Source organism: Drosophila erecta, unplaced genomic scaffold (genome assembly GCF_003286155.1).
Source record: "Drosophila erecta strain 14021-0224.00,06,07 unplaced genomic scaffold, DereRS2 tig00000000-arrow-pilon, whole genome shotgun sequence".
In the NCBI taxonomy this organism is placed as follows: domain Eukaryota; kingdom Metazoa; phylum Arthropoda; class Insecta; order Diptera; family Drosophilidae; genus Drosophila; species Drosophila erecta.
This window is the reverse complement of record NW_020825194.1, coordinates 22,043,735-22,068,274: the sequence shown is the minus strand read 5'-3', so window position 1 is coordinate 22,068,274 and position 24,540 is coordinate 22,043,735. Positions and strand designations below refer to the sequence as shown.

Here is a 24,540-nt window from a genome sequence, read left to right as displayed (position 1 = left end):
TTATCAGACCATTTCAATGAACTGCTTTTATCAAGTGATTTACAATGTCTGACCAAAAATCGAATCAAATTAATCTTGCTATTTTCGTTAAGTAATTGGACTAATTTTTAACGAGAGTCTGGATCACAGACCACCGAAGAATATAATGTAATAGAATAATGTAATATAAATAATGTAATATAATGTAATAGAATAAAGAAATAATAATTACAGCAATAATTAGAAATAAAAATTTGCAAATCAATGCTTAGAACAGCCGACTTAAATTTAAAAACAAAGCATACTAAAATTTTAAATTTATCTTGATTTCAAAAAAATGTTTGTTTATATTTAAATATCGTGTATATCATCAGTCTACATCTATCAAAACAGATTATTGTGCATTAAGCAGTGAATAAATAATCGCAGAATAGTATTGCCGAACCAATCCCATTGCATTTAACAGCGTTTGAACTAGGGAGGTTTGTAAAAATTCGTCCTTTTATCCACTAAATTAATCATATTTAATATGAAAATATGCTGTGGATATCACCCCATTTCTTATTTTATAAGATGTTTAAAAAAATGTTTCGTAAATTTAATTTTCTGGTATTTTCAACTTCGTCTTGGCAACGAGAAATGTTGCTAAACATTTCGCTTACAACTTTTGCCTTCATATGCCTGAGCGAATCGGTAAATTGAGCGAACCGGGAAACAAATGTTGCTAAGGTAAGCCGGTGTACTGAACAAATTGTTTTTAAGGATAAAGTTTAAGTAAAAATATAAAACAAACAAACCAAGAAATTACAACACAACATTCTGTTGAATTTGGTAGATTAATTTGAGACGATTTAGGAAACTCATTTCGTATCAAAGTAAGAAATTAGGGGAAATAAGGGGATATTATTCATCATCATCTTCATGCAAAATAAATATTCGGCAATGTATTTTTCACATACTAGAATAGTTTTTAAAAATTAAAACAATTTAGCTTACATATTTGCAAGTTAACTATTTAAAAGTTTCATTGCATTGCATTTGTTGAAATGCACTAATTTTGGCCACGGAACCCGTTTCCCACCAACTGAGAGGGAGATTGAGAGCAAAAGAGCGAAAAACAATATTTTTCTCCCTCTTTCGCTCTCAATTCGTTGAGGGAGAGCGCGAGAGTACGTTTCGTGGTATTTTTTAGTACGATTCGCGGCGGAGACCAAACTACAGGGGACTTGCGTTTTGGTCTTGGACATTAACGGCATTACGTTTTTCAACTCGGCCGCGCGAATAACTCGAAAAAGGCAGCTCCCGCAGCCAAGAGCATTTTGAAAAACACAAGTCCCCGACTCGAAACGCGACCAAAAATTCGGTGTGTGACGCGAACTGCCAATGCAATAGTTCACTTAAGAATTGCAGTTTACCGCGACTCTGGGCAGTTCTCATTCGAAATTTGAATGTACCAAAAGAAAAGTGGCAGAACCAGAAATCGAAATCAAAGATCTTCTAAGAGAATAACGAAAAGTGTTTCCTCCGCAAGATTAAAAAACGAATGATTAAAGAATCGCGGCACCGTTAGTTCTCTCTCTCGCTTTTCCCTTTTGCGCTTTTCTGCGTGAAAAGGAGAAGACTCCGCAGTTCGCGAAAAAAGCTTTTATTTCGCGACACTTAAAAATAAACACACTCGAGGAAATTGCAACAAAAAATGTGGCGCGTGCACGTGTAACTTGCAACAACGACAACAAGAAAACAACGAAAATGCTAAAAGCGAATTGCAAAACCATGTGCGACAAGTAACCAAAAAATACAAAACATAAATACAATAAACAATTTGAGTAGTTGCCGCACACACACACACCCAGCCCGTGGATTATTACACTAAAAGCGACACTCAATCCAAAAAACCAGCAACAAAAACATCAATAAACATGCATTGGATTAAATGTTTATTAACGGCATTCATTTGCTTCACAGTCATCGTGCAGGTGAGTTAACATCCCAGGAAAAGCGGCCATTTGCCATCCAACAAGTTGTATTTTTGGCAATTTTCTTTCTTTCTTTATTTCCCTGCGCACGCGTGCACTCACCGCTGAATTTTGCAGCTGGTGTGCTTTGCGCGCATGTGTGTGTGGCCAAAAAGGAAGAAGCGGTTAAAGAGTTACCAGACTGCTGAATATTTTCAAATATTTGGGGTTCTGTATGATTTCAAAATATCTATTTTGGAACCACTCTAGCATCGCGCTTGCTTCCGAACTCATTTTTCAAGCTTGTAACCTGAGAACTTTTGGGTAGAAACAGCTGAGCTGATATTTTAGGCGGGTTGGCTTTAGGGGTGGAAATTGTGGATCGGATCGTATCACCCTTTTCGGAACATGCATACATATTTCATAGAGGAAAACTAGTTTGGAAACAGGCGAGGCCAATGGCCAAACAGGTCCATCCCCAAAAATTGTTTAATTCTAGTACACAGCGGCAAAATATGAAATATTCGTTTATGTCCAAGGAAGTTCAATCTCTAGGCTTATTTTAAAAATACTACTACTATGTGGACTAATTGTTCTCTGTGTAAAAACAGAGATAATCCAAGTCTGCCTCAACGTCAAAATTTACCACCAACGGCGTATGCGTTCAGAGCAGCAGCAAAAAATGATAAAACTGCTCGATTTCAATACGAGACTATATAGTAGCGCTGTGCTACAAGCCCATGTTAAAAAGTTGATGATGCTGGGCAACATCTGCCGTTTTCGCCGCCATCTCCTCCTCCGTCCCTCCGCTTTGCATGCGCTTTTTACATGCGATTTTTTTCGGTTTAGTTTTCGCTCTGCGTAGGTCAACGCGACACATGCTCAGCCTCACTTGCTCTCCCTCTTGCGTTTCTCTTCTGTCATGCTTTCATTGATATTTAACGCCAGCATCCCCTGGTTACACGGATAAAAAAGAGTTGAACAGGGGTTCCAAAGTAAACTTTAAGAAAATTGAATTCTCTGTTCGATATTTTAATGACATAGTCTGAGCTCAGCTTTTTCATAGCTTAGAAATAATTAGTTACGAAGAACTTCTCATAAAACAAAGCCACAACATTAAGCTTATAATATCTTTATCGATTATATTACCCATTTACTCACCGTGCACCCTGCATGTGCTCCAATCCTCTTTGCTCAATCCAACTTTGGCACGTTGCGTGCTCAAACTTCACTCTTCGACCAGTGCCTTTTTTGCAGTCTGCTATTTAGTCGCTAATTTTAACAACGTCCCAAAAAAGTGTCTCGACGCCAACCTCCTGGGGTCTTGAGACTGCTGAAAATGCGCCCCGTATGTAGGCAGAAACATCTGCCCAAGTCTGACTCATTTCCCGCAAGAGGGAAAGGTGGAATAGTTTAATTTGCCATTTAAAATAATATCTCGGGCAATTAGCGTGCCATTAGCGATGCAATTTAATTCAATTTTGTGCCTATTCTATAAAGTATTATTCTCACAATTTCTTGGCCCTTTCTTGTCCCATGCTGCGTTTAAATTTCAATTTAACTATCAAATAACCGTAGTCGCCTTGTTTTTGCATTTATGCAATTTTCATATTAACATTGAGCGCCGAAGAAGTGAGTGAGTGAGTGAGTGAGTGAATGAATGAATGAATGAAGACTGGGACTCGTGGGGGAGCACTCGTAGTCTTCTCGGCTCTGCTCTTTCTTCGCATAACATAATTAATTGCAATTTAGAAGCCAAAGAGGAAGAAAACTACTCCCACACAATGCGATGGATGATTCACTTGCGCTTGTAACTGTTTCCCAAGCCCGTTGTTAACGGTTGATTATGATGATGAATTTAAATGATTAATAAACAACATACAGGGTAGGGGCATCAAAGCAAACACCTGTAGGAAAGTCGAGGAAAAGTCGGAGAAAATTATAATAAAAATGCGTGCTTTCATACATTTTTATGTCCCCTTGTGTAGTTTTTCCTTCTTCCCTGCTTTTTTTACAACAACTGTCTGTCAGTCAAGGCAAGTTGACGTGGAAATGGCAAAAAATGGAAAGAAACGAAGAACTAACTAACTAGTCGCTTCAAGCCTGAGTGATCGCAGTAAAAATAGGAGTAGTGGCCAGTAAAGAGAAAGAAAATGAGAAACGGAGACAAAGAACGGCTCAAGCAAAAGGTAAACAATGCAACGCACTATTTTCTAACACTTTAACAAGTGTCTGTCTTCCATGTGAGAGGTTGGCAGCTCCAGCTTTCAAGTTCCACCTGGCAAAACCCCCTCGTAGACCCCCTAGTTTTACCTTTCGGTTACTCAGCCGATGTGGAGTTCATAGTTGAAGGCAAAGGCAAACAAAAAGCGGAAGGAGAACCATTACCAGGGTACATATGCCAAAGTTATGAGGCGGATTGTGCAAGGTGTAACTGAGTCTTCAACAGTTTAGAACTACGATGAGATAGTCGAAGGCGGCTGAGTAAAGTGAAATACATTAGAAATTTATTCTATAATATATTTAGTTATTAAAACGATATGCATATTATTTAATGAAATAATTTTGAATTTAAACTATCCGATGTTTTTCTCATATTACGTGTTACGCGTTCCTTTAAATGTTGGTAATACTAACAGCATACTTGGAGGGACCTTAAAACTGTGTGAGAAACTATAACCAAAATTGGTGTCAAATGGTGGACAAAACTATTGTGGTTTTAACGATTGCACTTTTTGTTTTGTTTTGCTTGTGCTTGTGCTTCCCACCATCTTTAGAGTGTGTGTGAATGTTTGTTTGGTGTTATGCAAATTGATTTGCTTGTTGTTTTGTTTTCCTTTTTTACATGTTGTGTCAACTTCTGCGCCTTTGTTTGTGTGTGCGCTTTTCGTATGTCCCATTTTGTTGTTTTTAGTCTAGTTTAGCCTGGCCTCCCATCTTTCTAACCTTCCTTCCGCTCAATGAATTTTCTCCCCCTCTCTCTTTCCCTTTTTTATTGTATTTCTTTTATTAATTCAGACGCATCGTTTGGCTTGATTGTCTATTAATTCATTTTGCCTGCTTCTTATTCTCCGCTTTTTTGCGCATATTAATGCTCTTCTTCAAAGCGCCGTTGAAAACAAGTTTTTGCTCAGGGAGAGCCTCGCTCTCTCGCTCTCTCTTTGGAGCAGCTGGCAGCTGCAGCTTGTAAGCTTGCATACACACACCAGCAAACACGCGACTCCAATTCACTTTTAAGTGACGCTTTGCTCTTTTTGCGCTCAGCTGACAACAACAACTACCTCTCGGTTCTCTCTCGCTTTGCGCTAAACTGTTATAGCTTGGGGCCTCTCTCTCTTTTGGCGATCTTTCAATATGGCTGCATGCACTGCTCTTCTTCACCTGGCGTTTATTCGCTTACACCTTTTAACTGCTGCTCTCTCGCTCTTCGCCCATGCGCTCCCCTTCTCACCCTCTCGCGCCGTCTCTTTTCCTCGTTTTAACCATCAATGTTGACCGGCAAAATGGTATGCCGTGGGAAACAATTCGGTTTTACTTGTACATTTTTTCATCGTTTTTCTGCGACGTCGACGTCGGCGTCGCTGCCTGTTGCTGCTGCTTCTTTTATTTAAGTTTTTTGTTGTGCTGCTCTTTTGCGTCCGTTTTGTTTTTGTTGGCTGCTTATTAATACATACACAGGAAAAAGAGGAGATTACGTAGTAGCTTACCTTTTTATAACATTTTGATATGTGAACTCCGCACTTTTTGTACTTAAGATGGCATAAAAATATTAATTAATTTGCTAAATAATATAGTAAAATAATAAAAATGTGATTTTATATTTAAAGTTGTAATACAAATATAAAGAGTAGTACAAAATGTGGATATATAACATCGATTTTTCTCTCCGTATATTGTGTTTATTTTGTGACGCGTTCGTTGCCTAAGTCTTTCGTTTGGCCACTTACATCGTTGAATGCGCCCTCTCTTTCGCTCTAAATTCCCTAACAATTACAATTGGAAAAGCCTTTGAACAATGTTAGCGCCAGCTTAAGCTCTACTTTTCCGGCTGGGCCTACGATTACACCTGTGATTCGACACAGCATCTCTGGACCGCACTTCTGCTTAATTGAGCAATTAAACACCCGTGTTCCTACTGAGGCGAAGAGGAAAACCCACAAAACTTCCCAAGCCACATGTGGAGCACTCGACAATAAATAAGTGAGAAGGAGGGAAGACGGCGACTCACTGCTGTGCTCATGTCTTGTTAACAATTAAATTGTCGTTTTAACAAGCTTCACTTGTTGTGGCTGAAATGTTAATTGCCGAACAGTTATAGAAAACGGAGCAATAACTCCGCAGTGCACCTATTTTTGGTCATTGGTCGCTTGTCTCGCCCATTTATGGGGTTTGGTGATGAAGTCATAATTAAGTTTTAAGTGCGAAGTCCAAAATGAGGTGTAATGTCAATTTCCCTTCCAATTTCCTAGTTCGAGAAGTCTTATAGAAGTTATTTCTTAACTTTAGTTGCAAAAATTGATTTTTACTCTTTCAAACATTGCATATGGTAATTTCATGCTTTCCATACATTTCCATGCATATTTAATTAAATTTCCTTACATGGCGAAATTTAGGCAATCAATTAAAAACACATGCTTGACCCATATAACAAATTTCCCTCACACCTTGCTCAGCGGCATCGAATTAATTGAGAAATTTATGAGACGACGGCTATCAAACAAATTTGCAAATCCAAATATGCAAATTCTGTCGGCGCTTCAAAACGAAAGTCGAGCGGAAAGCCAAGCCAAGTGGAATTTATTGCAAACCGAATCGGACCGAAGCGGACCCAAGCTGAAGAAAACGACCGCTTGCTGAGCATTTGTCGGTTTTTCGGTTCCAGATCGGTTTGGTCTCGGATTCGGTTTCGGTTTTGGTTCTCGCTTAATATTTCATAAGCCCGTATTCGTTTTGTCCTTTGCATGGGTCTCTGAATGCTGGATGTATGCTGCCGCTGCCGCTGCCGCTGCTGCTGTTGCCGCTAAAAATTCCTCTGCAATTTCTGTTTTTGTTCAAATACCATGCTGAAAGATTTATCGTCTTGTTGGGAGCTGCATTCTTTGTTCTCCGATTTGTGGGTCTCTTTTTATTTTTGGTTTTTGTTTGCCTTAATGAATTGCTTTTTAATTTGATTTGACTAATAAATACCCCCTTCTTGTTGCATCCGTTGCAGGTTCACAGTTCCGGCAGCTTCGAGTTGCGCCTGAAGTACTTCAGCAACGATCACGGGCGGGACAACGAGGGCCGCTGCTGCAGCGGGGAGTCCGACGGAACGACGGGCAAGTGCCTCGGCAGCTGCAAAACGCGGTTTCGCGTCTGCCTGAAGCACTACCAGGCCACCATCGACACCACCTCCCCGTGTACCTACGGGGACGTGGTCACGCCCATTCTCGGCGAGAACTCGGTCAACCTGACCGACGCCCAGCGCTTCCAGAACAAGGGCTTCACGAACCCCATCCAGTTCCCCTTCTCGTTCTCATGGCCGGTAAGTAAAGCACTAGAAAATATAGATTAATATGGGAAAAAACTAAGGTACAAAAAAGCATCAACGAATAACTTGTATAATCGTTAAAAATCAATCCATCATTAAAACGTATATCAGAGAGACTACAAATTCATTGTGATTACAGCAGCTATAAAACTAGGGCCTCAGCCAAACACTTTTCGCTGTCACTGTTCCCGTATGTAAATGGCCTGTGCAGATGGCTTTTATATTTAGATTTGCCCTGCGTCGACGCCAGTCACTCATTCAGTCAGTCAATAAATATTTCCATGTTGTCTCCTTCATACATTGAGCGTAGTTTTTCGCCTGAAAACTTATTCGTGCGGCATCTTTGCTAATTTGTTTGGGCTTTTTATAGCCCCCGATCGGCTGCTCCCGCGGGAGAACAACTCCCCTGATGCCGCATTCATTTATTTCCGCCGGGCGTCCTTGTCGAGGGTTGTTGGCTGTGGCGCACACGCCGCACCAAACATCTGTCGACTATTAAAAATGCGCTGAAAACGCGTGCGCGAACCGCACCACGGCGCACCACCGCTATATCACCGTCACCACCATATTCAGCACCACCACCATTGGTGCGATCCAGCACGATACGATAATATACTATACTGTACGAACTGGCGAGCGACAATTTCCAGATCGCTGCAGCACAAGGCTACAACCCACCCTTGGGCTCCTGAACTTGCCGTTACTTTTTGCCCTACACTTTTCCGGTTTGTCTTCTCCGAAAATAATAATCAGATGGGTTTCCCGAAGTCACAGCTTCTGCAGATCGAACACCTAAACCCCTTTTTTGTTTCTAACAAAATGTCTAAAGAAGTTCTAGGCAGTTTAATGCCTGAAATACCCTGTAAGCATTATTAAGCAACTCAAACTTTTGTGGTGGTTTAAGCAAGGGTTGTTCACTGATCCAGAGAAGTCACCTTTTGGTGATTTACTTTTTAGGACTTATACCCCTGTTATTTTATAACCCCTCCTTAAAGCGCACGTGTGCTCAATAAATTCGCTGAAATTTTGAAATACCGCCACTGACGCTCGCCTTTATTCTGTTCAGCTCGAGTGGCCAAGAAAAATAGGTATATCGCGGTTGTGGCCCAGCTCAGCTCGGCATGCCGTGCATTTCTTAATTATTATTACGACAGGAGGCTCTACATGATGATGGGTCCACCCTAGAAACGAAGAAGTTACTCAAGCTTCAAAGTATTTATGCCAGTAGCAATAACTGGAGTTTGTAACGTATTTTTGTGTCAGTGCGCCCGCAGTTTTTAGGGGTGTTTTTACTTCTCTCCCCACATAAGTATTCCTCTATCTCGATCCCTCTTTTCCTAGTGTACTTAGCTATTTCTCTTTGCGTAGACACTTTACTTCCTAATTGTCCAGCGCTCTGCGCATGTGCAGCGTCACTATTATTATCATTACACACATGTATCTCAAGTGTGCAAAGTCATGGTCCGAGAAAGGGGGAGGAAACTCGGGAGGGGGGCTATTACCACCACCGGGCCAGGTAGCGAAAGATGTTTTGGCACGTGAAATGTGTAAGCTGCATACATTTTTAGCGGTTAAACTGCGGGCAGGCATAAATAAACAATTAGCGAACTGTGGGCTAGCATAATTAAGTTGAAACGCAGAGGCTCGAAAAGCACGCGCCAAATTGTTGATCTTAGGTGTACTTTAAATATAGTGAAAAGGGAAATTCACGTCGTAGGCTCTCGCCAAAGTTTTTTGGAGTGTTTTATTTTTAGCCTTTTCAGGAAAATGCTCGATTTTATTTTGGTAAATTGCTTCTTGTGATCTACATATTTGTTTTTACTGGGGCAAGAACTTCAGTCCTTTTGGTTTTGCCCTCCTAAAATTAGTTTTCTGTTTGTGCTCCTAGAGCATTCTAGACTTTATTTCGGTCCGTTTCCGCGCACTTTCAACTTCAAAACATTTCTAGGTCAAACTATAAATTTAATTATAGTATGACTCTGTCTGCTGCCGCTGCTGCATCAACTAATTTAATGTTGCACTTAATTAAAACAACGAAAGACGAGCCACGCATGCCTGACGACACGCCAGAAGATATAGCAACCGATGTTGCATGTAGGGATAGGGGGTTGCCACTCCCCCTTTCCGCCCTCCGCCCTCATCCCGCCCAGCGACTAAAAATAGTCAGGCGATGGCAGGCAGCATTCATGCTCCTCTTGTTCGTATTGAACTTTGCTACTTTTGTCCCCCGTTCTGTCTTGTCTTGTGTACTGTGTCTTGTGTCTTGTGTCTTGCGTCTTCAGCGTTCAGTATTGGGTCTTCGGGCTGAGTCTTCTGAGAGTCAGTCCCCCTGTGGCTGTTGCTACGTGTCTGGCTACCACTCCTACTCCTGCCGCAGTGCACTTCACCCTATCCAGATCCCTATGCTACATTCTGTACGCTATATGCTGGATATTGACGTTGATATACAGCACCGACGCACGCGATATTCACTAAGCGGCCGCTGATGCATGTTGCCTCATTTATTTTTGGATGTGGCATACGCCAGTGCAGCGAGTGTCTATAGGTACTCGCGGTCTATATGCTTTATATGCCCGCTAAGGGAAGGAAGTCTAAGGTGCGAAGAAGGGATTTTCCATAGATTAATACACCAAGTACCAGCCAGAATTTAAGAATAACATGCAGGTAAAGATCCGCAGCTAGAGCTCCATGAATGAGACTTGTAACAATTCCCATAATGGGAAACTTTATTCAGACGAGCGGCAATCACGTAGCCACTGTTGAAAACTTTATTTCTCTGCACAATAAAACCAATAAGCCATCGCAGCGCTTCATTTCATTTTAGCCATTCGTTTGTTATTACCTTTCCTGCTCATTTCCCATTGTATGCCGCTGGCTAAAGCCGATCATCTATGTCTGATTTGCTTCCTGTCGTGCCCATATAAATTTTACGTTTATTCGCAGCGACAAAAAGAAGAGATTCGCGCAGAGCGCAATTTCAATGTCTGACTCCGGCAAACACACCAACCAAATGGCAGTGCAATCGTTATGCAATCAATCGGCAACTGTGGCTTATCAACCAAATGAATTCTACATCTCCGGTTGCCCTAGGCCCACGCAAAATCGAAAGTTGGTCGAAAAATTAGTCATTTACAAGCGAATCGAAACGCGGAGCTCCGAGCTCGAAGCTCTACGCAATCCAAGAAAAAACACGCCCATGGAAAACCGCTGCCGCAGTAGTAGACACCTCTGCAAATGTTTCCATCGGCTGGTTTTCGCCTTGCTTTGGATTCGGATTCGGATTTGGATTTTGTGTCATCTCTGCCGGTTTTTCCAGCAGCGCTGCATTTGAAATCAAGTGTGAATTGAGGGCGCTGCCTGCCGGTTGCATTCGAAGTTGCATTTTGCCGATTTGCATTTGAAATGCATTCGCATTGCATTAGATTCGGTGGTCGGGCGCTCGGGGGATCGTGTGGGCGGCCAACTTGCCTAGCCGCCTGTCATAATCTCTTTATAATGAGTGCTCACTGTGGGGGCGACGGAGCTCGAGGGAGCTTTCCATTAGCTCGGAATTAGTTATAGTCGATTCGATTTGATAAGTGTGGATGGCATTAGTGGCTGTCATTTCCCGTTTAGATGTGAACTTTCTTTAACCATTTCCTTTTCTTCTTTCCGATTACAGGGCACCTTCTCGCTGATCGTCGAGGCCTGGCATGATACGAACAACAGCGGCAATGCGCGCACCAACAGTAAGTAGAACCTATCAGTATGCACAAACCAAAGTCCTTCGGGCTGTGAAATTACTTCCTTGAAAGATGGGCCACAGTTATGAGCTCATCATCCTGCTTCCTGTGATCGAAAGCTGTCAAAAAAGCGGCAAGCGATCGCACAGACACGCAACTTGATACCTTGCCAGGCTCTAGCTTTTGCTCCTCTTCGCGCAGTGTAAGATTTCCGGGGTATTGAGTGGTTTTAAATAACCAACCAACACTAATACGCACACACACACACACACAGGGGGGATAATCGAGGGCCAGACTTTGTCGCCTTTTGTTGTCTGCCTGTTGGAACGGAAGTGTGCTCGAAGTTGAGGTTTGGCCATCCCTCATTTGCTTGCAATGCAATTAAGCTTGGGCCCACGAACTAAACGCTGTGCTAGTCCAATGCGAATCCGAGTGTCCCGATCGAGAGAACCGAGATCGTGTGTAATCCATCGTGGAAACAATGCTACATGGATCTCTGTGTAGCAACTGATTGTCTTCCAGCGATAAGGACCACACAAGGATCTAGCCAGCTCACAAATCCTTGACAAAGCCGAACGATTTTTCTTTCGGCGGCCAAAAAGCAGAATTCCTCATCTCAGATTTTAAAAAACACTTCTTGTGGCCGATTTTCCCACACAATTTGATGAAAGAGCGGAGAAGGAGAAGCTACCTGCTTGGGACTACCAAGCTACCTGCACTTTCTTTTGCTTTTGAGATTTATGGAGTTTTCATAGGAATTTCTAGCATGTTGTTCTCTTTGTTTTTCGTCTCGCCAGGCCCTTTTTCCTTTTTCCATTTCGATTCTTCTATTTATAGCTTGCCCTATTCCTTCAAGGAATTTTAATTGTTTTGCTGGGAGCTCCCAGCTCCTTAACCGATTTTCAGTCGCATCCCGCTGTGCCGCCTTAGCTACAAGCTAATTTCCGAGGCGGTCCCAGGCTAATAGATCTTTATCGGTACAAGTATCGCTGGGTCCGTCCCCATGAACACATTTCGAACTCCCCAACTCCCCCGGCAATTGCAATTTCAATTTCTGCACACCGAGATTTCCTAGTCTCGCCGCCTGTCAAGGATTAATTTCATTATTTAAAAGTATGCAACTTAGTTTCTTTTCCTCCTTTTTCCTTCGCTGAATGACGATCTCCCGCATACTTGGACTTGCATAGCGAGTTTACCAACGAGTTTTTTCTTTTTTGTTATATTCATTTAACATAAATTACATAAAGAGGGAGGAGACGCAGGGGGGTGGTGCAACGCACATGGCGACCTTTTCGCCAGGTTTTCGCTCAGAGCCTGAGGCCAGCTTAAATGGCCAAGAGCCAAAGGAACCGGACCTGCTGGGCAGGAATCTGAATCTGAAGTTCGAAGGCTGAGGCACTGGGATAAAAAACTGCCAACTTGATACTACATTACTAGCAATATGTATTTATTTCTGGAACAATAGCTTAATCGCAAACGAACTCAAAACAGCTAGAAGGCCCTGTGAATCATTTTTGCATTTTAGCCGTTACATCCATCTGCATCAATCTGATGACACTTTTCGTACTGTGTAAGAGGCATTGCAAGGTGATTCTCTGGCCTCTTGGCTTGATGCGTTCAGAAATCTTTCAACTCATGGTTTTCGAGATTTTCGCCGCACTGTGGCGGCCTCTTCGGATTCCTCACCTATCCCTGCCTACCAATTAATCTCTGCCAATGCCAAAGTTGTTAGTTGCACGTTGTTCGCTCCTCGGCTGCTCTCCTGGTTCGATGTTGTTAAAATGCTTATCTTTTAATTTTAACTCATTGGATCAAGAAGCGGCAGCCCGGCAACAAGAGCCCAACTTCTCTTTCGACTTGGCTTCCTTCGATCTTTACTGTCTGTCTGTCTGACTGTCTGCCACAAAACTTGTCGTTGTTGTATTCGTTTTTGTTGTCGTCGTGTGTCTTGATAAAATGGTATTTTCGAAAAAATTCCTCAAGTCCAAGTCAGCGTTACTTGGGGAGGCGGATGCTGCAAATAAAAAATGGACTGGGGAGGCATAAGAAGGGGCACGGCAGTATCGGGAGTCAGAGTCAAGTTTGGATTTCTTGTTGCAAATTTGTTGCACACAAATTTCACTCATTTGTTGAGCGCAGCAAATGGGTTGACAAAGCGGTTGAATAAGGGGCTTAGAAATAAGCAATGTTTGTGACAAATAGTTTTCCATTTCAGATATTTCGCTAAGTTTTACTTTCTTGCCAAAATATCTTTCACGAGAAATTTCCGCGATCATCAGTTAGTTTGTCACACGCCGTTTTTCCGCAGATAATTATGAAAACGCAGCTTTGCGTAAATATTTTCACAAAATTCGCCTGATATATTTTATTGCACGTTTTGCAAACTGGCCAAACTGGCCCGAATTGTGCGTCTCTTGCCGGCTTGTCTAATAACCTGTCATGCCACAAATCCATGCGCTTTATCGCACTGGCGAGCTAACGTGTGTGTCGGTGTTGCAAATGTAAATAAAACCACAAAGTACAATCCGATTTTTTAGTTGTTTTTGTATTTTGTTTTTGGGAATGCTGTTGGCTGGCGCGATTTTTGCATTGAATGCTTTTCCATGTTGTCGGCCCCGTTGGTCGGCAGGTGAAGTACACACAAACACACACGAGTTTGTGGCCAAAAAATGCAATTGCCAACAGCTAAGCCAACAGCTAGTGGCTCGAGCAACGGGCCAAGAATTCTTGTTGCCGCATTTGAGTTGTGCATATTTTTGGTAATTAATTAGTGAGTTTTTGGAGTTGCCGAATTTTTTATTTCATATTTTTATTGGCCAACCAGTTGGGCCGCTTGTCAATGGTCGCGCTCCATATGTGCGCCTGTGCAAAGTAGTGCTTTGACAATATGGCTACATATATTTGGGCCGAAATTGTTGGTCGGTTGCTCAATAGTCGGAGATTAAGAAAAGTGAGACAGTTTCCTTTCCATTATCTTCACTTCTCCAGCTTCACTTTCTCTGCTCTAATTTTCCAGGGGCTATTAAAATGGGGGTCTTCTCTGTTTTGCTTTGTTCTAAGACATTATAAGTTATAAAGAAAAAATTCCAGACGGATTAACGTTTGGTTTTCCAACTGAAAACTTGGCTATGGCTTAGCTTAGGATTCAGCTTTAACTTAAGCTTGTCTGCATGCAATTCGAATAGTCATGCACCTGCAATTTACTTTATAGACCATGGCATAATGCGCCTGCACATGTATCTGTATCTGCTGCATCGCTGCCAGAGTATCTGCATCTGTGTAAATGTGGCTGTAGATAGGCGACGCACACAAACGAGTTGCCTTTCCAGCCATCCCAAATCCAAAGTCGAGACCGGTCGGCGAACAGCTGAAAAATGCCTCGACGAGCTTGGCTGGCGGTCTGCCTGCTGCCTTCTTTTATTTTTCTTACTTATTTTTTGTATCTTAGCCATGCCCCGTGTCTGGCTGCCAGTTGTGGCTCTCTCATCGCCAAATACCAAGTACTGCACTCCGTGCCCTGGCCAAACTGCATACCTCGGCTTGAGCACTTGACTCTGTGACAAGCAATTGCAGTTCGGTGTTTCAAGTTGCTTCGCCTCGCTTTGCCTTGCCTTGCCTCGTTTGATTTCGATTTTTGGTTTTCCCATTTCCCATTTCCCATTTGGTACATTCCAAACAGAGGTTTTTCAATCTTTCTGCTTCTGCCCCAAGCGCCATCTCATCGGATCATCTTTAACCCAATTAATCTTCATTAGTCTATCGCCGGGCTCAGCTTGTTCTCACACACTTATCATGGTCCCGATCTCATCTCCATCTTCTCCACTTGCAGATCTCCTCATCCAGCGACTCTTGGTGCAGCAGGTACTGGAGGTGTCCTCCGAATGGAAGACGAACAAGTCGGAGTCGCAGTACACGTCGCTGGAGTACGATTTCCGTGTCACCTGCGATGCCAACTACTACGGATCCGGCTGCGCCAAGTTCTGCCGGCCCCGCGACGATTCATTTGGACACTCGACTTGCTCGGAGACGGGCGAAATTATCTGTTTGACCGGATGGCAGGGCGATTACTGTCACATACGTAAGTAGAAAATGGTTTTCAAATACGCAATGCCCCACGTGGGTGGGGATGTCTTTAGGAAGGTTGAATAGCAAAGGGTAATGTGGCAAAGTGGGAGTTTATCTAGAATAGCTGGTTTCGGTTTCAATAGCTATAGCTATCGTTTTCTGACTAACTAGACTTTGTTGTAAGCCTTTGCTCGTTAATAATTTCGTGATTGGAAGCATTTGAAGCTGAGCCTTAGACATCCACACGGATCAATAGCCTCCATCAGCATCAGCACTCCACGCATTCTTTACGCCAAAAACACTTGGCCAGCTCTGTTTGTTGTTGCTTCTGCCGATCTCCGAATTCAAGTGGCTCAAAAGCAAAGTTTTTGTTTTTTTTGCCTGCCAGCTCTCGTTATTATTGAAAATCACTTGCTTGTCAAATCAAATGAGATGATTGTACACAATGCCCAAAAATATAGAAAAACGACTGCTGCTCGGGCAGCAGCCCCAACGAATTAAAGTATAATTATTTTCGAGTGCGTACGGCCGATGAATTGACAAAAATGAAACTAAAAATTTGAATACTGAAAATGGCCATCAAGTGGGGAGGCAGAAATCAAAGCCAAACAAATAAATTAAAAATCAATGAAGTTCGGGAAACGAAAAACAAAATGCAAGCTGTGGGGAAAAGTCATTTGTCATTGGAAGAACAAAACGTCTAACGAACTGCCGAGAGCAGGAATTCGGGCAGCTCTTTGTAGTTGGCTGGTAGTCGATCGTTGTTAGCTACCTTTGCTTCGCCAACATTTTAAACTGTGAACTGTGAATCAGAGCAGACACACCGTACCACACCGTGCCCCTGATGATGACGATGATGATGGCGATGATGATGATGATGAGGAGCAGGGCATACAAAAATCTTCCCACGCCAAGTGCAAGGGCCCAGGTTTTTGGACCAAAAAGGTGTGGTGCCGGTGTAGTATCTGTATCTGTATCTGTGTCTGTATCGGTGTCTGCGTAAGGGGTCCACTCGCACAGATACAGATACAGATGACGATCCAGGTTTGAGTGTGCGTTCGGGTTGGTTTGCTTCTCCGCCGTCGTCGTCGTCGTCGTCTGCATGCCGAGCATTTCTGAGGACTCGAGAGAAGGGTCGACCAAGAACAAACTTCCTTTAGGGCTGTTGTGGCAACGTCTGATTACACCTTAAATGTCGTAGTCTGCTGAAGACGCTTCTTCGGCTCGATTCTGCCCCTTCTTGTCCCGTTCCTTTTTTTTTTTTTTTTGTTTTTTGCTTTGTTTTGTTTTATTTGCTGGCTTTTTTCGGGCCAGATAATTTTGTGTCCTGCTGCCGGTTTAGCAAGTTGCCAGCGGAAGAGGCAGCTGCTCCTGCTTGCTACATTTTATTTTCAACTTAAATGCGCAGAAATGAGCTTAAATTAAGGCACACACTCGCACACATGTGCGAAAATTATTTTCCAGCAGCAGGAGCAGCAAATAAAAAGGCAAAACGTGCAGGCTGCAAAAACAAAACATCCGAAACTGAGTAAATTGGCCCAAAAGGTTAATTCTTCTGGCTCCTTCCCCTTCTGTGCTTCTGGGCCAAGTGCGTATATGAATGAAGTTAATTTCAAGGAAATGAGCTATTTCGGCTAAATTTAATGAATGACAGGCAGCTGGCTGGTCAGTGGGTGCTAAAAAGATACATCTGCTAGATGTTTTTCAAGAAGACTTTTGAGAACCCTTTGGCCAGAAGTGAAAGTAAGCGCAAGAGTCGGATGTACTCGTATATCATTCGATTAGCGCGGATTATCTCTGCCTGGGGCGTGTGAACTTCTTTTTCACTTTCAGGGAAATCTATTTCGATCCAGCCTCCGTCATCTGCGGGCGATGGTAATAAAAATCATTGGCAATTGCCAATATTACGCTTTTTCTCTATAGCTATATATATTAAAAGGGGGCAGGAGCAGCCCTCTACATTCAGAGAACACGTTTTTGTGATTTTCTAGCAATTTTCCCTATGCAGCCGCTTCTGAATGAAACTCACTCGGTTTAAAGAGGAGCATCATCATCTTCGGCGGCTCCTTCCACGTTCTGGGCTCCTTTTGGCATTGCCTTTTTTAGTTTTGTTCACGACTTTTACCCCTTCTCTAGGCCCTTGTGGCAACTCCCCAACTTCCTGCTGCCGCTGCCGCTGCTGCTGCTGCTGCTTCTCTTGCCGGCCGAAACATGTTTGCCACATTCTTCGGAGAGATCCCAGCTCCAGCTCCAGCTCCAGCTCCAACTCCATCTCCAGCCCAGCTTCCAATCGAAGTTTTCGTCGAACCTTTTGAGCTTGGGAATCTGTTTTCTGTTTTGGGCCACGGCCTCCGCCTCAGCTGCTCAGGCTGCTGCTGCTTCTTCTCCTGGCCATGGGATTATTTCATTTTGTGTGTTTCCTTTTTGGCCTTAGAAACAAGTTATTCCTGCTTGGCTTAAAGCACTCACACACTGCCGATTGCCGAGAGTTTGAGAGCCACTGGCCATGATTCATTTTTTATAGGTTTTCTTCTTTTTTTTTTTTTTTTAGTTTAGTCTGTGCTAAAACATTTTAAACGTTTTCCTATTGTTTAGCGAGCGGCTTTTGTTTTATTTCCCAGAGACATCTTTTATGTTTTTCATTGCCAGACGCGTGAAAAAGAAAGTTTTTTCGGCACTTCTGCTTCGGAATTGCCTCAATTTGATGGATCTCGATGTCTGTGAGTGGGTTGTGCAGTTCGTTGTCGAGTGGGTGTCCCCTGGGTTTTGGTTTTTTGTTTAAGTTGTTGAGTGTGTTTTTCGTTTTTTTTTCTCGGACAGGTGGGGAGTCCATTTCAAAGCCATTTAAGTTTTTGGGAAAGTGTTTTACCCCCACCACCACCTGCACCCGTATGGTTTACATTTCAATTAATTTATATTTAAATTTCCCCTTTTTATTTGCAGCCAAATGCGCCAAAGGCTGTGAGCACGGACATTGCGACAAACCCAATCAATGCGTGTAAGTATTTTATTTGATCGTATTTATTTGATTGGGTCTTTTGTGAACTTGCGTTGATATAGCTCGGCATATTAAGTTAAGGTTTTTAGTTTATTCAAACTAACTTCTCAACATGATGTTGATTAGGCCAACTGTTGCCAACTGCAACTAACGGGTTAGTTTGCCTTCAATTTAATGATGATTTCTGTCCTCCTTGTGTTTGCACGTTTTATTTGCTTGTGTTTGTTCTTCGCTTTGTTTTCTACTTGCCCACCCAGGGAAAAACAACGAGAAAAATTGCAACAACTATCATGATGGGGCACACCTTTCAATGTAACGCTGAATGTTTGACTGCTACCGTGAGCTTTGCGAAAAGGGCAGAAAACACTTTGCTGCTCTTTTATTTTATTTTTATTATTTGGTTTTTTTTTTTGTTTTTGTTTGGATTTTAATGCACGTTTTTTATTTCTCGTTTGTTCGTTCGGCGACCGCAGAAATTCTTTCTGTTTGGCGCGATGTCATTTGATTTGGCCGGGGTTTTGCATTACAATTTTGAAGCGAAGTAAAATCCAGGCAGGCGGCGGCCAAATTGAATTACAAGTACCGAAGTTTTCCCACATTTCTGCCCATCAAGGTGTAAGCGAACACTTTTGACGACGGTCGCAAATATTTTCAGATATTAGCAGCATACAATTTCAACAAAAAACAGCTGCACGAGAATGCAAAGTTCAATACTGCCAGACATTAAGTTATTACAAATGTACGAGCACATAACTCGTTTATTTACTTCATTATGAAAATAGGTTTGTGCCAATGCGTAATGCCACTCTAAAAGCGATCTGCCAAATTGATTTTCAAACGCCAATGTTTGAGGATGTTGCTCATTATTTAGGCATTATGTTGGCCAATAAACCTCTCACTGCCAGGCGGAAATCAAACATTTTGTGGTCCGCCGATAATTGTGCCAAATAAAAGGAGCACCAAAATCAACACATCATTGTGTAGCGTGGAATAAAGTAAAGTGATTGGTGGAACTGTTTTGTGAATCGAATTGTTAGCTGGAAACCGCAGATACGCCCGGGTATGCGTGCCACTTAGCCACGTTGTTTGATGGTGGGAATATTTTAATAATTCTAAGCGCATACAGCACACATTCGCTAGTTGGCAACGCGACGCTTGCTTTTTCGACATTTCTTTGTGTACACACTGGCTGACGCATATCAATTACTACTTGTCTCCCAGTCTGTCTGCTTGTCTTTCTGTCTGTTACTTGTCTCTCCAATCCGCACTCGAACTCGAACTCCAGCACTGCCACCCACTCCGCCCCCTGCTTCAACAGGTTAGCTGTCTTGGCTTGAATTATTAACTATTGAAATCTTTGTGGGTGAAGGCTTTTTAGCCATACAGTTGGCAACAGTTGCATCTGGCGATGCGTGCTTGTGCGTGCCTGCCTGCTTTATTTGTTGCAGAGGAAGCATTTTTTCGTTTGGCTTGAAATCAATTTATGATCGTGAGAAATGCAAAAATTTTGTGGCTCCCTCGGAGCTCTTTGCCCCTTTCTCTTCTTCATTTTCAAGTGTGCGGATATGACTTCTTACAGAGACATTCGTTTTACTTCAATTGCGAACGAGACTTTTTCAAGTTGACAAGCCTTCTTCCTTTCCCTGTCGCTCTGTATCTTCGCAGCTCTTTTCTTGCCCATCTTTTGCCTTTTTCGACTGCAATCAAGCGTGGCATGCAAACAAGTGTGCGGTGGGGCAGGGCGCAGGGAGCGGGATGCAGGGATGCGTGGAACAGGTGATGGAGCACCAGTCTTCCGTCCTGCTCGTTCACTCGCATTTAAAAGCCAAAAGTAAACCAGCGCTCGCGGCGCTTCAATAAACAGAGTCAAAGATCTTTAAGTGCATTTGTCGATTTGTTCAGTTTTTCAAGAATGAAATGGAAATAGCAACGCTCAGCTCTTAGAAATCTGATGTGTAGAATACGTTTATACTGAAGGGAACTCATTTAAAGGCATGGGCACACTGCCGTCGACACACTACGGTCATACTAACCACCCCTCTCACCTTCATTCACTTACAGTTGTCAACTGGGCTGGAAAGGAGCCTTGTGCAACGAGTGCGTCCTGGAACCGAACTGCATCCATGGCACCTGCAACAAACCTTGGACCTGCATCTGCAACGAGGGATGGGGAGGCTTGTACTGCAACCAGGACTTGAACTACTGCACCAACCACCGACCCTGCAAGAACGGCGGAACCTGCTTCAACACCGGCGAAGGACTGTACACTTGCAAATGCGCTCCAGGGTACAGTGGCGATGATTGCGAAAATGAGATTTACTCCTGCGATGCCGATGTCAATCCCTGCCAGAACGGTGGGACCTGCATTGATGAGCCGCACACAAAAACAGGCTACAAGTGCCATTGCGCCAACGGCTGGAGTGGAAAGATGTGCGAGGAGAAAGTGCTCACCTGTTCGGACAAGCCCTGTCATCAGGGAATCTGTCGCAACGTTCGTCCTGGCTTGGGCAGCAAGGGTCAGGGCTACCAGTGCGAATGTCCCATTGGCTACAGCGGACCCAACTGCGACCTCCAGCTGGACAACTGCAGTCCGAATCCCTGCATCAACGGTGGAAGCTGTCAGCCAAGCGGAAAGTGTATTTGCCCAGCGGGATTTTCGGGAACTAGGTGCGAGACCAACATTGACGACTGTTTTGGCCACCAGTGCGAGAATGGAGGCACCTGCATAGATATGGTCAACCAATATCGCTGCCAATGTGTTCCCGGATTCCATGGCACCCACTGTAGCAGCAAAGTTGACTTGTGCCTCATCAGACCTTGTGCCAATGGAGGCACCTGCTTGAATCTCAACAACGATTACCAGTGCACCTGTCGTGCGGGATTCACTGGCAAGGACTGCTCCGTGGACATCGATGAGTGCAGCAGTGGACCCTGTCACAATGGCGGAACCTGCATGAACCGTGTCAATTCGTTCGAATGCGTGTGTGCCAATGGTTTCAGGGGCAAGCAGTGCGATGAGGAGTCCTACGAGTCGGTGACCTTCGATGCCCACCAATATGGAGCCACCACCCAAGCGAGAGCCGATGGTTTGACCAATGCCCAGGTAGTGCTGATTGCCGTTTTCTCAGTTGCAATGCCTTTGGTGGCGGTCATTGCGGCGTGTGTGGTGTTCTGCATGAAGCGCAAGCGTAAGCGCGCTCAGGAAAAGGACGACGCGGAAGCCAGGAAGCAGAACGAGCAGAATGCGGTGGCCACAATGCATCACAATGGCAGTGCGGTGGGTGTAGCTTTGGCTTCAGCCTCTCTGAGCGGCAAAACTGGCAGCAACAGCGGTCTCACCTTCGATGGCGGCAACCCGAATATCATCAAAAACACCTGGGACAAGTCGGTCAACAACATTTGTGCCTCAGCAGCAGCAGCGGCGGCGGCGGCGGCAGCGGCGGATGAGTGTCTCATGTACGGCGGATATGTGGCCTCGGTGGCGGATAACAACAATGCCAACTCAGACTTTTGTGTGGCTCCGCTACAAAGAGCCAAGTCGCAAAAGCAACTCAACACCGATCCCACGCTCATGCACCGCGGTTCACCGGCAGGCAGCTCCGCCAAGGGAGCGTCTGGAGGCGGACCGGGAGCGGCGGAGGGCAAGAGGATCTCCGTGCTAGGCGAGGGATCCTACTGCAGCCAGCGCTGGCCCTCGTTGGCGGCGGCGGGAGTGGCTGGAGCCTGTTCATCCCAACTAATGGCTGCAGCTTCGGCAGCGGGCAGCGGCGCGGGGACGGCGCAGCAGCAGCGATCCGTGGTTTGCGGCACTCCGCATATGTAACTCCAAGAATCCGGAAGGGTTCCTGGGAAATCCGGAGAAATCCGTAGAAATCCGTATGGAGGAGCTGATAGCACACACACAAAGAAAAGACTGGGTTGGGTTCAAAATGTGAGAGAGACGCCAAAATGTTGTTGTTGATTGAAGCAGTTTAGTCGTCACGAAAAATGAAAAATCTGTAACAGGCATAACTCGTAAACTCCCTACAAAATTTGTATAGTAATTAGCAAAGCTGACCCCCGCCGTTTCGATCGATTGAGACATCATTGTATCCAGCAGGAACATTTTTATAGATTTTACAAATGCAATCTTAGGAATTATTAAATTGAAAACTATACATTGGAATACACATTTTTAAATACTGAAAATTCTGAAAACAAATGAAACACTCGATCGATACAGCAAACGGGGAGCTGATTTTGCACCCCTGATTATTCCAATGGACTGACCTAAGCCTAAAGTTGTATACCATAAAGTCAACCAATCCAAATTTAAAACCTTTGTTTATGACAACCTCATATCCCTCAAATGAAAAATGACTTGACCAATCGCTTACTAGAATTTAGACCAAGACCAAGAACCACTGGACGACAGAGTCGAAGAGACGACTCTCCATACGTTTTGACGTTTTGCATGTTACTGAAAAATCTGCTTCAATCTAATCTATTTTTCATTTAGTTCGATATAAATTGTAAATATTAATGGTAGCCGTAGCCTACGCGTATGTGTAAACAAATGACAAACGATTGAAAGAAACCTCCTCATTGACGCCGCCCGAGATAGCACTGCTTTTCTATGCAAGGCAGTGGGCTGATTCGGGCGATTTGTATATAGTACTCATAGTTCACATCGATATACGACATGGATAAGAGAAAAAGATGAAAAGCCACACAAAAAAACTACATAAATTGACACTATCTCGACTATTTAGTTTCTAACTATGTATATGTAAATGTAGTAAACGAAGACACTAAACTTAACTCTACTCTAGCTTAATGTTAATTTAAAGACCCTACACAAACAAACAAACAAACAAACATGCGAAGACAAGCAAAACATTTAGTGATTCTATTTTAAGTACTTCTAATTTACCCTACGCCCAATTATTTTTTTCGATTTTTAAACTTATTATTTTAATCTTTATTTTTTAAATTTGTCCATCTACAAACCCTATTATATTTTTTTGGCCTATTCCGATTTGGAGCATTTATCAGCGATGAAGTCAATAATATTTGTAGTTAGCGCCTAACTGTAAACGAAATGTATTGAATTTATAAATTGTAAGTCACAAACAATCAAATTTCGTGAAAACTCAAAAACTGAATTGGAAAAAATAAGCAAAAATTATAAGCGAAAAGTGAATGAAATATACAAACAATATACACAACTAAAGAACAAATGAAAATTCGTGTTTTTTCAAAGTCTCCAAATAGTCTTATTATTATATTATTTCTTGTTAATAACGCATTAAAGGTTATACAATTTAATTTTGATCTCAAAACCGAAGACAACCAGACAATGTGCAGCACGAAGACGCAAAAACTGTTTGCGAAATTCCAAAATGTCAAAATTAAATCAATAAAACTACACTTAAATTGCAAATGGTTCCTCGTTAGTGTAAAGAAATGAAAACTAGTTGTAAAAGTGCTAGAAACAAACTGTGCAGCTACTTATCTGATAAATCCTACACAGTATATATTTTTATATGTTTGCACCTCAGCTCTCTCATCCAATTTTGTACATAAAGTTCTCCGATATAAGCTTTTACAGCCTATAGCCACACACACATATATTTTTTATAAATATCTAATTTTTAAATAGTCGTTTTTAGTAATTTATATTTTTATTGCATATAAAAAGCCGAAAAAGGAAACAAAAAAATTAGACAAACACTCGAGAGAAAATTGTAAAAAGTTAATACGACCTTAAAAAACAAATATTTATACCAGAAGAAACAAAAATGAAAAACCCATAAGAATAGTAGTTACTTGCATACAATTGTAATTTAGTGTTGTACTTACGATTTAGTCTAAACAATTTTATGAAATTTTTTAGTAATATAAAAAAATGAATTAAACAAAAACCAAGCAAGCAAAAAGCCCCAAAAAAACGAACAAAAAAAAAATGCAAAGGAAAAAATATGAAAAAAAATAAAAAATTTTTATGAATGAATTCTAAATACAAATGTTTTTTAATTGAGTGTGGGATGGGTTTCTTTTTCGAAGTTTTTTGGAACTCATCAATCGATTTAGATGCTATTTTGGCGTAAAAATGCAGCTTCATAGCAGACAAGTGGCACAAAACAGACAAACAATAATCAGCCAAGAAAGAAAGCCAAATATTTACGACTGCACTGCGAAGAAAATGTCCATTTAAGCGGAATATGTAAAGTCAGAAAATTGTTTTCTTAGCTGTTCACTGATATTTTTGGAGTCTGTTAACATGGAAGTACAGTGGAAACCATGGGATGA

The 24,540-nt window shown here is 42.6% G+C and overlaps 1 protein-coding gene across 1 annotated transcript; it reads left to right on the top strand.

Annotated features, from left to right (window-relative positions):
* Positions 1–1,150: 1,150 nt before the first annotated feature.
* On the top strand, positions 1,151–23,626 carry LOC6553813 (neurogenic locus protein delta). Its single transcript, XM_001979510.3, has 6 exons — positions 1,151–1,955; positions 7,147–7,458; positions 11,126–11,192; positions 15,016–15,264; positions 18,195–18,249; positions 20,311–23,626. Exons 1-6 carry the CDS (start codon positions 1,899–1,901, stop codon positions 22,070–22,072), a joined length of 2,502 nt encoding a protein of 833 aa, XP_001979546.1. The 5' UTR covers positions 1,151–1,898; the 3' UTR covers positions 22,073–23,626.
* Positions 23,627–24,540: the final 914 nt, after the last annotated feature.